This window comes from Aplysia californica, unplaced genomic scaffold, assembly GCF_000002075.1.
Source record: "Aplysia californica isolate F4 #8 unplaced genomic scaffold, AplCal3.0 scaffold00009, whole genome shotgun sequence".
Classification (NCBI taxonomy): Eukaryota; Metazoa; Mollusca; class Gastropoda; order Aplysiida; family Aplysiidae; genus Aplysia; species Aplysia californica.
In genome coordinates, this window is record NW_004797279.1 from 578,857 (window position 1) to 593,893 (window position 15,037).

Consider the following 15,037-nt stretch of genomic DNA (forward strand, 5'->3'; position numbering starts at 1 on the left):
CCACACACACACCCCTTCCACCTCAGTCCACTCAATCAGTCAGCTATCTCTAAGTTTGATTTGATAGTTTATATATTATTTTTTAATTACACCTGATTTTGCTGTCATGTTTATTTCATCCGGGAGTTGTCCTACTAGGCCTAATTGTGTCGAAATGAGTACCAAATCACTAGCCTTCAGATCCTGAACGTGTCAGTCAACATTGAAAGAAGATCATATCTATAATAATAACACAATAACTATCATAATGTCTGGGTCACTTCCACAACTGATATGGAGGGGATGATAGACTGGTGAAAGCTACAGGATGTAATGGTCGTTATCACCTCTCTGGTGTATCGAACAGGTCGCTCGTCGAAATGGGATCTGTTCCCGTATCTGACCTCTTCCCTTTATTTATATGTATATCACATATTATGTCTATCTATCTATCTATCTATCTATCTATCTATCTATCTATCTATCTATCTATCTATCCATCTATCTATCTATATATCTATCTATCTATCTATCTATCTATTGTATACTGTATTTAATTATATATTATGTTTTGTATATTATACACATATTGTGCACAATTAAAATGGAAAACTGTCTTAGACTTTGAGGCTTGCTCGTAAGCCGATTCGGTGTAGACTTTGAGATTATTTTTTTTAGGCTAGAAAAGCACATGCATGTAATGGTACGCTGACAAAATAAACCGGCTACTCCAATAATAGCAACAGACAGAGCTGCTGCAGCAACAACAAGACAGCAACAACATCAACAACAACAACTACTACTACAACAACAACAACAGAAGCAGCAACAACAGCTACAGCAACAACAACAACAACAGCAAGACAAGATATCGAACCCAATCTGTCCATTGTGCAGCGAGGAGCCCCAAGATTTGGAACACTGGCTGCAGAGATGCCCCGCCACGGAGGTCAGGCGGTGGCATCTATTTGGGGGAGGATTCAGGGAGGTTGGACTACCCCACCCGCTATCAAAGAGAGGCGGTGGCCCTGGAGAAGAGCACGCTCTTATGGGCTCCGAACAATTCAGAAGGATAGGCTTCCACACACACACAAACAACAACGACGACAACAACAACAACAACAACAACAACAACAACTACTACTACTACAACAACAACACTTCCATTTCTCCCTGGCTTAAACATTAAGATTGTGTTGCGTCTTGCTCCTTGGTGGCTTTTATGTCATGTTTGAGTAAAACAGGTAAATATGTAAACACATTCAGGATCTAAAGGCTAGTAATTTGGTACTCCTTTGGGCACAATTAGGCCTAGTAGGACAACTCCAGGACGAAATAAACATGACAGCCTGATATATAACTGGCATTTGGGAGTGGCCTTTTGGTACCTTACTGAAGAGACAGTTCCTATGTTGGATAACTCATCATCTTCTGCCCCAACACGACTCAAGCTCAATAACCCAGTTGTCTTCCTCTGGTGCGACTGTCTTATTGAACCAAGGGGTTTATGAATATTAGTCAAAGGTCGTTGGATTGTATCCTTTCAAACGGAGAAACGATAACCTGATATAAAAGTACAGGAAGAGTGTTATTTCAATTCAGCTCTCTCTATACGTCGAGCCAGTTCAGTTGTTGCTCGACATAGCTCGTTTGTTTTCAGGCATAAAATATCTACGAAACCTCAGTAAATCTATCTGTAAATCATAAAACTGTATGTGTTTTGCATAAAGCATTCATTTCTCCTCAGTATGCAGTTTATTCTATATAAATAAGTTAAATAGGGGCGGAGTTATCAGTTTGTGGTGCTGAAAAACTAGGCGACAAAATTGGCTGCGTACAAACTTGAATTAGCTTTCCGTATTCTACTTAGAGTAATGATTTTCAGAATGGGAATTTATGTTATTTATACATTTTTATACTTTTTTGTATTCCTCAGATGACTCTACTTTAAGACTTTTCATTCCTTTTCGACAATCATCATACTGACGGAGTGACTATGTGTAACATCGGCGACATGGCATTCGAAGCTCCGACACAGAAATTTGGATATCTGGAAATAAAGCAGTCTTCCAAGGTTAAAGGACGGAAACTAAAGGTATGGATTGTTGCGTTTGAAATGGGTTGGGGTGTTGTTGAAACGAATTATTTCATATTGTTTTGGGCAAAAATTTAGGAGTTTCATACCCACCCCACCCCCCCCCCTCCGGGCGGAAAAACCCCCAAAAATAAATATTGACACTGTGCCCAACTTTTAGGGGGCAGGCTTCATTAAAATGATTTTTTTGATATTGCTTTTGACGAAAATGTAAGTGTCTCTTCCCACCCCCCCCCCCCCCCCCAAATAGCCAACAAAAAGACAGAAAAGAAGATCGACATAGTTCCGATCATTTAGGAGGCAGGCTTCGACCTTGCCTGTTAGGGTCAACCTGGGCTGAGAGGAATATAAATATGGCATCCAAACAGATAGACCGAGACACTCGATAAGAAATTCTTCTCTTTCGATAATCAAACTAGGGTCTTCTAGTATTAGCGAAGCGTCAAACTGCTACACATCTGACACCGGTGTTTTTTTTATGTTTGTTGTTTTTGTCGATTTTGATAATGATAATTGTAACAACAATAATAACACTAACAATGATGATAATAATCATGCTTTTGAAAAAGTAATAATAATAATAATAATAATAATAATAATAATAATAACAATAATAATAATAATAATAATAATAACAATAACAATACTACTACTACTACTACTACTACTACTACTACTACTACTACTACTACTACTACTACTACTACTACTACTACTACTACTACTACTACTACTACTACTACTACTACTAATGATATAGTAATAGTTAATAAACATAGGACACACCCATGCTCTACAGCATACTCTGTGCACTTTACAACCATTCAGCTAGATTTCGTTCGTGGAGTATTTGTGTCAGCCATGCTGTGGAAAATCGTCTGACAATTCAAGGATACATTACGTTGACAGATAAGTTGAGAAATAAGCGTTGTAATTGGTGAAGCCGATAGACCACCAGATTCAAAGATTAAAATTACTATGTAACCTTTTGATAGGTCTGTCATTTCGGAGTGACGAATAGATTAGATGCCAGTTACAAAAGAACTCTTGCTGGTGGGTGGGTTCAGGAGAAAAGGAAGTAGTCTAAGTTTAAGAAACCTAGGTTTGAAATTAACGCTGGCAAAAACATTTTCTGCCTGAACGCAAGAGAGAGAGAGAGAGAGAGAGAGAGAGAGAGAGAGAGAGAGAGAGAGAGAGAGAGAGAGAGAGAGAGAGGGGGGGGAGAGAAAGGGAGAAAGAGACTGACACAGAGACAGACAGAAAGACGAAGGAAAAGATAGATAGACAGATGTATAGATAGATAGATAGATAGATAGATAGATAGATAGAAAGATAGATAGATAGATAGATAGATAGATAGATAGATAGATAGATAGATAGATAGATAGATAAATAGATAGATAAATAGATAGATAAATAGATAGAGAGAGATAGGTAGATAGAGATATAAAGAGATAGAGAGAGATAGGGAGAGAAAGAGAGAGAGAGAGAGAGAGAGAGAGAGAGAGAGAGAGTCCCTCAAGATAAACGCAACACAACACACACAACCAGTTGTAAGAATCATTGCTGATTTTTCTTTCAGTCCTGGCGTCGACGATGGGTGGTACTCACCAAAATGAGCGACCTGTCATCAGAAGAGATCGTAGCGAGAATCGACATCTACGACAATGAGGCTAAATGGCGGCGAGGGGATTCCGACCGCACCACGTTTGTGTTTGAGCACGTGACCCACATCGGAATGGCGACATCGCGCACAAGACCGCACGCTTTCGAGATCGCAGAACGCACGCCAGTCTTGGTGCTAAGCGGTTCGAACGAGCTTGAGTCCTACAGCTGGATTCTCACCCTACAGCAGATTTTTACGCCCGAGCAAATTGAGAGCAAGAAAGGTATTTTTTTTCTTATTTCATGTTATGAAAACACTTCTCATTTTGTTTTGTAAAAGTTGTCACCGAAAGCGGCTCTGGGTCTACCCCTGCCACGTTTGCCTTCAATCTTATTAGTCAGAGCTACATGTTCAAGGTTTTTTTGTCTAAGTGTCCCAGAAACTGCATTATTTGTTTCTTTCTAATTGATTTATCAGTGCGCAGCCCACATGGGTTTGGTCATTTTGTCAAGTGTTACCTCATTTGATTTCTTTTCCTCATAAATATGATGATGATGAAGACGACGACTACTACTACTACTACTACTACTACTACTACTACTACTACTACTACTACTACTACTACTACTACTACTACTACTACTACTACTACTACTACATGATTATTAATATTATTATGATTGTTTCTAGGCGTATACACAGTGGAGATCCAGGTGAACACTCACGCTAGCAAGTGGAGCCTGAGTGGCGAGTACTCACTGCACGTGTCCCCAGCGTGTATCAGTCTCGTGGACAGTCAGGGCTCGTCTGTGGTCAGTTGGGGGCTCAGCACTCTGGTCAGGTTCAACGTGGAGAAACACCCGGAAACTGGAGTTCAAACCCTGTTGGTGATAGAGTGTGGCCCGTGAGTAGAACTGCGTTATTTTGTTGTCTTTGTACGAGATTTGGCAATATGTCTGTATAACTATTTAAAATTAAAGACGCTGAGGACACATGATATTATTAGTATGTTCAGTCGACAGCAGGAGAAGGCAACCTTCCTACAAAAATCAGAAACACAAATTCGTATATTCTACATTACACATTGCCTGTCTTTGTCAGTTCGGGGAGTAGAAAAAGAATTAAAATGTTTATGGGAAGTGATAAAGCGTCACTCGAGGCGTTTGACTGACTGGAAATAGAAATGTTCTTGGCTTCATCGAACTCGGAGGAAATCATTTCTTCGGTTTTCGGAGAAGAACTGAAAACAATGCATGAATGGTTTCTTGAAACAGTGATACTGTGTATTCTTTCCAACAGTCAGTGATTCTTGTCATGACTTTTTTTTTACTTATGAATGTTTAGACTATTGACAAATACGGGTAGAGGAAGAAGAAGAAGAAGAAGAAGAAGATGAAGAAGAAGAAGAAGAAGAAGAAGAAGAAAAAGAAGAAGAAGAAGAAGAAGAAGAAGAAGAAGAAGAAGAAGAAGAAGAAGAAGAAGAAGAAGAAGAAGAAGAAGAAGAAGAAGAAGAAGAAGAAGAAGAAGAAGAAGAAGAAGAAGAAGAAGAAGAAGAAGAAGAAGAAGAAGAAGAGGAAGAGGAAGAGGAAGAGGAAGAGGAGGAGGAGGAAGAGGAAGAGGAAGAGGAAGAGGAAGAGGAGGAAGAGGAAGAGGAAGCTAGCTAGATACATAGATAGATAGATAGATAGATAGATAGATAGATAGATAGATAGATAGATAGATAGATAGATAGATAGATAGATAGATAGATAGATAGATAGATAGATAGATAGATAGATAGATAGATAGATAGGTTGATTGATTTACAAACTCAAGTCAACAGACAAAGACATAATATGTATGTTTATTTACACTCTTTTCCAGGAATTCACCAACCGGCCAAAGTCTTTTCCAGTTTTTTTCGGAGGAGGCCCCGGAGATCCTCAGTGCGATTAGACAGTCTATCTGCCTGGCTCTTGCTCAAAAGCAAAACACACGTCGCAGTATGCCTCCCAGATCTCGTACCATTTCTGCTACCGTCAGCGAGAAAAGTTTCCAAAATCTTCTGGATTCTCATGCCGTTTTTCCTGACTTGACTAGGGAAAGATCCGGCTCCGACAGCTCTAGTTCTACGATGTACCTCGGCTCCCCAGTTGCCCCGAATGACTCAGTTGCCAGTCCTAACAGTCCCCCTGGTTTGGAATCTAACGGTTCTGTTTCTAGTTCTCCCGCTGTCCCATTTCGACCCCCAAGGCTCTCTGACGCTGGTCTAGGAAGAGCCAATTCAGAACTGGAAGCTCTGGATGAGTCAGAAGAGCACATCGGCTTCGCTGACGTTCAGGTGTCTCGAGCTGATAGTGGGGGAAAAGAGCAGCCGAGTATGAGTCACCATCAGAACACCACAGAGCGCGTGAGAAAGAGAAAGGAGGATCATGGTTATAGTGTGATCCGAGACGCCAAGTCTAATGGTCCTCAGAGGCCCGCGAGGCGAATCACCATCGGGAGTGCACCGCAAGAGTTAGCTTCTCACTCGTTTGAGTCTACGACAGAGGAATTTGCAAGTGAAAATCTAACAAGGGCGGAGAAGGACAGCGATGACATTTCGAACGTTGACTCTGCTATATCGTCTATGACATTATCTTCCCCCCTCAGCAGACATGGCTCGATAAGCGAGCTGCATCATTATCAGGAACTGAAACATGTGACCAAACAAGAAGAGACGCCAACGTTTGGAAAACTAAATAAACGTCGCTCGAGCAGTACTTCAGATCTACAATCTCTCTGGAAATTGCAGCGTCCAGACAGCAAGTTCGAAAATGTTTACGAGGAGTTGGACCAATTCAGAAACTCACGTAGCAAGTCTAAGAAGTCAAAGTCTCCGGAAATCCCACCAGCACTTCCGGCTAGGCCTGTCTCCATGAGCTTTTCGACACAGCAGAATGCCCAGCCTGGAAGGAGCGAGAGCAAGAAAAAACGCCCCTTCTTTAAACGTGGCAGGTCGTCAACGCTTTCTGATATGGAGCCACAGCACGCAAAAAAGAAGTGCCGATGCGACGAATCGAAAGACGGCAGGTGTGTTTGTGGGGGAAACGTTTCTCAGCCAGCAACGAACCCGTCAATGGCCTCGAAATCCTCGAGCACAGAAGACGTGGTGGCTAGTGGAAGCTCCAGTTTGTCCGACTTATACATGAGCATTCCAGACATTGCAACGACGACGACGACGACGAAAAGACGCCGATCTTCTGATATCACGCAGAGGAAAAGCTGGGAGTTTGACCTAAATATGGAAGAAGGAGCTCGTAAGTCTAACAGCCTTCCCAGGCATGTGAAGAAACTAGGTAACGATTCTAGTGCGTGTTCAGGAATCCAATCATCCTCCTCTCAAGCGCAACTGATAGATCTTAGTGATCCGAGTGACGATGAGCAGACCTCACGTTCGAGAGCCGTTCCTGCGTCTGTCATCTCCAAATCTTCTGATCCGCTCATGAGCTTTTTCTTTGACGACACCAGTTTTGATTCTAACCCCATGGTCACCGGCGAACTTTCTACCTCGACAACAGCTTCAACGCTCAGCGCCGAACTACTCTCTCTAAGCCCTGTATCGAACACCCAACCGTTGACCTCTACCCATCAAACCACATTGCCTTTGCCCCAGTTGCCTGTGCCCACGGGAGCACCAACGACTAACGTATTCATCCCACCTTCCCACAATTCTCTTTTGATGATCCAGAACACAATGACGTGTGCACCATCGATCATTCATCAAAATGGTCAGATTCCCCAAACTCTCACCTCAACTCTAAACTTTGGACAATTTAATAACACAACTACCCCACATGCGTCTGTTGATCCATTTCGTGGTGGTGTTTTCCAAACATTTACAGTAACGTCTCCAACAAACAATATTCTGACCTCATCAAATGATTCTAAAATTTCTGTGCAAACTGTTAACCATGAAACTGTATACACAGCCATGCTGCCGAAACTTAACCCTCAACATTTATCTCCATGGGCGACGTTCTCCAACGATCCTCCATCGCCCCTCGCCCTAACGGAATCGCCTATGTTGAAGAATGGTAACAGCCAGTTTGGCATTCCCACCCCAAAAATGACAAGATCTCCTTCCGAAGATACTTATGTGTCCCCTACAGACGTGCAAAGTTTTCAAAGTCTCTGCTGAGCTACATGAGTTTTGAATTTAGCACTGGTAAATATTATCAATCGTATCGTTTGTAATGTCAAGGCTGTGATTTGCGCCCCTTTGCAATATACAAGGCTGTTTGTGAAGAGTAACCAACGAAGTGCAATAGTGCATCGCATAGAATGGGGGCGATTAGCCCAAAACATATCTAAACATGTACACGTGAACATGACGATTCAAACTCGAGTGAGCCTCATTCGTGAAATCAAGTTGGTTTTCTTCCAACAAAGCACCGGGAGTGCACATTTTTATCAATGAATTATGAGAACCCAGAACTTGCCTTTATTTCTAATACGGATTGCAGGGCAGTTTAAAAATTTGGGGGAAAGGCACCATTCATTTCATTAGGATTTTTACTGCTTTGGTTTAATCTCCTATCCTGGCTACTCTTATATGTATCATTTTTAATACTTTACACCATAATGTCTTTTGATAACTGATCAACATTTTAATATTAAAATTTAATCAAAACACTTCTTCGCACTTATTGAAGCTGTAAATATTGAAGCTCCATATAATGGGAACTATCTTGTATGTTTGTATATTTTGAAAAAACAACCCCCCCCCCCCCAAAAAAAAAAAAAAAAAAAAAAACAATAACAAAAAACCAACAACCCCAACCCAATATCAAGTTAAAGTTGAACAATTTTTTGTTGTAACCTGATGTCGGTTATGAGAATGTGACAAAATGTAACTAGAACCTTTCACAGAAAATCCACGCTGCCTGTGCCTAGCCAGTCGCCCCCTGTTTCACTCCTACTCACTCTGGTTTGGTTTTAGTTTGCCATCTTGGCCTATACAACGTCACTTCATATTTTTTTCGACGTAGCCGCAGATTCCACTTTTATTTTTATTGTGAAGATCTGTCAAGCGTTGAAAGGCACGACATAATGTCTTTAGACTAAAAGAAAATAAAGATTTAAAATAAACACTTAACGAAACAAACAACTATTGTGCTATCATAAACAAAGCCAAAAGAAAAACCAACATGTATAAATATTATTCCATACCATTATCAATATGAGGTGTCCAGTCACTGATCTGCCCTCAGTTCGGGATTTTTAAAAAATTGAATGTTCATCTAGTGACTATTAAAGTGTATTCGTTTGTGTATATTTGTGTGTGTGTGTGGGGTGTGTGTGTGTGGGGTGTGTGTGTGTGTGTGTGTGTGTGTGTGTGTGTGAGAGAGAGAGAGAGAGAGAGAGAGAGAGAGAGAAGGAGAGAGGGGGAGGGGGAGGGGGAGGGAGAGGGAGAGAGAGAGAGAGAGAGAGAGAGAGAGAGAGAGAGAGAGAGAGAGAGAGAGAGAGAGAGAGAGAAGGGGGGGGGGGTCTGTTTGATTTGACGTAAACGCATGCGAGTGCATGTGCTTATTTACCATGTTGCAGAAAATGTCTCTTTGTGGAGAGCAATGGAATGTTATCTTATCTTATCTGATCTGCCTTAAGATGACAAAAATTGAAACATTGTATAGAAGAATTACGTGAAAGAAAATTTGAAGTGCTTTGTGTAACAAAAATACATAACATATCATTTAAAATATCTCGGACTCGCAACCGTAAGGTCGTGGGTTCGAATCCCGTCAAGGGCCCGACGTTGTGTCCTTGGGAAAGGCACTTTACACGGATTTTCCTCACTCAACCCAGGTGGGAATGGATACCGGCTATAGACAGCGAAAGATCTTGTCAGTTTGTTAGTGTTTGAGCGCTTAATCAGCTGCTTGCACTGTATGCTTCCCGGGAAGCTGAGAATGTTTCTGAGTGTTCTATGGTCTGCTGGGGTAATAATATACTGTAAAGCTCATAGAGCCTTCTGTTGAGCGGGGATATGCGCTATACAAATGCTATCTATTATTATTATTATTATTATTATTATTATTATTATTATTATTATTATTATTATTATTATTATTATGTAAAAAGATGCTTTAGGTCGTCCCAAAAGTGGCATCACAGTCAGAAGCTTTTATCTCAGATAGGAACGGATTCAGACGAATTAAACATTTTGTATGAACAGAATGTCCTGCCCGACGTAAAATGTTTTTTTTTTCTCCTGAAAGCCTGGTATTTTGACATACGACAATTATGAATGACGGCGACAATGTATCGGCACGCTGATCAAAGTTGCCCGAAGGCCACACAAGGAGAGAGGCCCAATGCTGGTCTATGCCATGTATACTGTAGTAACTTGCCGTGGACAGTAAAACAAAATATGTTGATGCTACAGGATCGTAGGAATCCAGTGGCCTGGGAGCTAACTGTTTTCTGAGATGAGATGAGATGAGATGAGATGAATCGTTTCCTTTAATTAAAGAAAATATGATGAGCCAAGAGGAAAATTGCTGCATCGTACATTTGGTAGCATTTATTGTAAACTGTCATTTATACACGTTGCTTCGTGCGCACTGTGCACTCAAAAGATAGTTTTCTTCTCATTATTCCTCTTGAAGTTTCTCGTCGTGTGGCCACAGTTACCTAACAACTATTTGAAGTTACTACCCGAAGGGTTAATAATATGAAAAAATGAACCTCTAATTGAATTGAGAATCGTTTTCTAATTTGCCAGCTGGATTGGGGTTATCTTCATAACATGGGTGAGATAAAACCATGATTTTTAAAAACTTTCAAGATAATGAAATATATATCAAGATGCACTTTGTGTTTAGCTAAGGTCGCTTTGGGAGTCAGCCAACTTTCTTTCCTTGACAGATTCGATCCTGCCTTCTTCTGTTTTCCTTTTGAAAAAAAAAAAAACAACAACAACGTAGGTATTTTTACGTCCCTATCGACAAAACTTAGATAATTCAGGAGGTGTTCTGCACATCCTGCAGGGCCAACCTGGACTGAGACGGATACAACATCCCAGCAGAAAGATCTGGCACTCGATAAAAATCCTCCCCTTAAAGAAATCGAACTCAGGCCTTCATCTTGCGGCATTGAAGCCCCTAACCGCTACATCACAGACGTTTGGGTGGCGTCGGTAGCTGACTCGTAATCGTGAGTATACAGGTTTGGCGGTTCGAGCCTCAGCTCGGTCCGACGTTCTGTCCTTGGGAAAGGCACTCGCACGAATGTTGCAGTTGGCTAGGTCCTTTCGGTGAGGGACGTTAAACTTGGAGGTACCGCTTCTGAAATAACCTAACAGTGCTGATATGGGCGTTAAATCTATGCCATTTCTCCGTTTTTCCCAGACGCTGGTTTTCTATGTTGTGTGTTTGAACGTATTCCTTGTTTTCCATTCACTCGCAAGTGTTTTTGTTCACTTGATGAAGGCTGTGAATGCTGGACAATCAGTCAATCACTAAAGACAGTGAAAATAAAATAGAAGCAATAGAATTTTGGTTTCTTGGGAGACTGCTAAGAGTATCGTGGAAGGAAAAGAAATCATTGAGGTAGTGCTTGATGAAGCCCACGTGGGACGCTTAATGTTCAAAACAATCAGGAAACGACAAATGCAGTTTTTGAGACACCTGAATAGACATAAGGGTCTTGAACATCTAGCTTTCACTGGCAAAATTAAAGGTAAACTAGGCAGGGGTAGCCCCAGAACAATCTACTTGGGGAGCCTAAACAAATGGGTAACAGGAAAAGATCAGGGAAACGTAGCTTTTTTTTAGAGCATCCGAGCAAAGGAATGAATGGAGAACCATGATCGCCGATGTCTGTCGCAGATCTGGCACTTGATGATGATGATGGCACACATATTTATAACTTATGATTATGATTTATGCATTGTTTTTTTAAACTTTTGTAAATATTTTCGAAACGTACAATGTCTTTCATATCTTATTATTGTTGTAAACACAATCGATTTTAAACATTAAAATATGTACGCTCATTATATACAAAAATGTTCACATGAATGAATTCATTTTGTCAATGCATTAATTAAAATGGTCAACGTGGATTCAAAGTTGGATACTTTCTTTGTGGTTTTTCCTACAAGTACTTGTTATACGTTAATGTCTTTGTCGGAGTGGGACTGTTTATCTACTTATGTACTAGTTTCTGTCGTTGTTGCTGATGTTTGTTCGTTTGTTCGTTTGTTTGTTTGTTGTTTTTTTCAATACATTTTTAAAAATCAAGGTGTGCAAAACGGACAACTACGACTGTAGAATCAGGAGAGGCAACGCGTGAACGGATGGATGGATAGATAGATAAGTAGACAGATAGATAGACACGAGACAGATAAGTGGGTACATGAAATTCGATGCGACATAGATTGTCAGGTGGGTGGATGGGTAGATAGATAGATAGATAGATAGATAGATAGATAGATAGATAGATAGATAGATAGATAGATAGATAGATAGATAGATAGATAGATAGTGATTAAGTCACTGTCCGTTCTCTGTAGCGTTTTTTTTTTTAGGTACAAAAATTTCAAACGATTGCAAAACATCGACGAGGACATATATTTCCACAAGGAAGGAAGTTGGAATGTAAAATTTACACAAATTACACATGCACGGTGTCCCTTTCTATAATTTTTTTTCCCACATTTAGATGTGAATCTGGATAATAAGGAGGGCTCTGTTGCGAACGTACTATATTCATTTACTACAAAACAAAAGGAAAAAAAACTGGGGAAAAAACCGTTAACTTTGCATGAATGAACACATTAATTTTATTCTAATGATTATAAAGGTATTTTGTGGGGGAAAATATCCTCACAACAATTTCCAATATGAGATTATGTAGTGAATTGAGTTTTCTGTAAAGGCCCAGATTCGGCGCTTAGTGCATTTTTCTAAAGACGCTCTTTGTATACAGACACAAATGTATTGCAAACATGAAGCACAGTTGCTTCCCCTTAGCCACGTCAGGGTTTTTCACTCTCTCGTTTTACGAGCATAAACATAGGAGGAGCCTGGACATTAAAATTAAATGACAACAGACGGCGATCTAATCCTTATCTCAGACATTCCCTTTAGGTTTGAGATAAGGAATCCTAAGAATTTTTCAAGACTTGTATGCGTTAATCTTTACATAAGCGTCCCACAAAGAAAATTACGCCGTTTTTTACCTCGTACTCTTGGCCAAATGTTTGTGTCATTGAACATTCCAATAACCATAATACAAATTGTGACTCTGGGTCAAATTGACGATCCAAACACATGAAAAGATAAGCAAAAGTGCATCACGAATAATGTGTATGTTCTCTCTATCATTATTTAAAAAAGAGAAATAAATGTAAAACGGTCGATTTTAGTGTAGACAGTGTATTACCACACGTTCTCTATTTTACGCGAGTCTCTTGGTTTCATTGTTGTTTTAAAAAGCGGCTAACATAAACGCTCATTACAGAAACAATTTTTCTAACTAAGAACAACCTCTTCTGATATTCATCCTTCCACCTACTTCTCCTCCTCTCGTTTCTTCTCGGTGTCGCTGTCGTCGTCCCCCTCTTCTCCCTCTTTATTCATATTGTTATTTTAGGTCAGAAAGTATCTAGTGGGTGGTTACTCTGGTGGGGTTTGCTCCTTCTTTCATATCAAACACATGTTGTCCTTATCTCACCTCTATCTATTTTGTGTTTGTTACTCTTTTGTAACATTTCTAATCTTCTGCACTAATATAACTTTATTGTGTCGCAAGGGCCAGAAAACATTTTTTTTTAAAACACCCAAAAAAAACAACAACAGACAAACAAAAAACGAAAGCTCCAATGGCAGAAAAGCGTGACCTTATCTTATTGGGAACTGACAGCTGGGCAGCGTTGTAAGCATTATATTAACGGATCAACATCTGTACAGCAGGGCGGTTGTCTTGTCATATGGAAACTTCTGGCCTTTCAAGATGATTCTTTTCCTGGTGCTTACCTCCTTGGGCGTAGCCTACGGTAAGTTACTCAAAGTGTATTGTTTACTTTCTTTGTATACTTCTATTACTATTACAGTGGGAAGAGGGGGGGGGTTGTCCTAATATTATCACAGTCTCCCTCTCCCTCCTTCCCTCTCCCTCCTTCCCTCTCCCTCTCCCTCACTCCCCCTTACCTACACTTTTATTACTTCCCTCCCTCCTTCCCGCCCCGTATCTCTCTTTCTCTTTCTCTCTCTCTCTCTCTCTCTCTCTCTCTCTCTCTCTCTCTCTCTCTCTCTCTCTCCCTCTCTCCCTCTCTCTCTCTCACACGTACACACACACACACACACACATACACTCTCACACACATACACACACACACACACACATGTTGTCCATTGCAAGGCGTCGAAACAGTTGGCTTTATTTTCTTAGTTCTGGATCTTGCGAATAGTATGTAAATATAGAACATGTGGCTAAATGCGATTAAAACATAATAAGGAAATATAAAACACGTTATTGAGTAGGGCACAAAAATTATTATGTGAAAAAAGTTCTTTAACAAAGTACAGATGACCGATGTTTCCTTTTTGATATTTTTGTCGAAGTTGCTCCCCTTTGTAAGCTCGTGCCACAACAAGTGCACCCCATTTTTGTCACACAATGTCACGATTCGGCTCTAGACATGATTGAACCAACGGTGCTCGCCAACAAATTGTCCAGGTCAAGAAAATTCGTTTCAATACTACTTCGAATCCCCAGCTGCTGAATTTGGCAACTACGAGGGGCATACCAAAAGCTTTTTACCTAACCATGAAGGAATAAAGGTAGAAAGCTGCAATTTGGTATTATACTCAGTCTTTCTTTATGTAGTCGCCTCCCAGAGTTATAGATGTTTGCCATCTGTGTATGACATTAAAAAGACCTTGAGAATAGAGGACCCTCTCTATGTAGAAAACCAGCCCTCTACCGCTTCTTTGACCTCATCATCACACTTTTTAGACCAAAATTTTATCACAGCATAGGATGGGCAATCAGTTCCATATACGGCATGCTTCTCCGTAAAAAATATCCTGTAGTTGCTTGCCTTGCAAGAACAAATATTTCATTTATGACCTGTGCTCAATTTTCTCCATTTTTATGTTGAAACTAGTGAACAACATACCCTCATTCACTTACAGTGCATTGGTGGTAAAACCAGTAATTTCAAATTCCCCAAAATTTACAAGCATTCTAGGAAGATGAGTGCGGCTTTCACACCAAATTTCAGCTTTCTACCTTTATTCCTTCATGGTCAGGTAAAACACGTTTGATATGTCTGTCGTACTTCTGTGACTATTTCGTTTCGGAATTATTATTATCATTATCATTATTATTAT

General features: G+C 40.3%; 2 protein-coding genes across 2 annotated transcripts in view; both read left to right on the forward strand.

Annotated features, from left to right (window-relative positions):
* The window catches only part of LOC101864430 (serine-rich adhesin for platelets), a 23,069-nt gene extending 14,642 nt beyond the window's left edge, over positions 1 to 8,427 (forward strand). The window contains exons 2-5 of the mRNA XM_005089762.2: positions 1,916 to 2,074; positions 3,657 to 3,963; positions 4,371 to 4,584; positions 5,544 to 8,427. Coding sequence (XP_005089819.2) covers positions 1,976 to 2,074; positions 3,657 to 3,963; positions 4,371 to 4,584; positions 5,544 to 7,839 — 2,916 coding nt within the window. The 5' untranslated portion in view covers positions 1,916 to 1,975 and the 3' untranslated portion in view covers positions 7,840 to 8,427. The remainder of the gene's footprint in view (positions 1 to 1,915; positions 2,075 to 3,656; positions 3,964 to 4,370; positions 4,585 to 5,543) is intronic.
* A 5,163-nt stretch (positions 8,428 to 13,590) lies between these two features.
* Positions 13,591 to 15,037, forward strand: part of LOC101864662 (glycine, glutamate and proline-rich protein) — a gene marked incomplete in the record, with an annotated part of 13,745 nt that continues 12,298 nt past the window's right edge. The window contains 1 exon segment of the mRNA XM_013082960.2: positions 13,591 to 13,698. Coding sequence (XP_012938414.2) covers positions 13,656 to 13,698 — 43 coding nt within the window.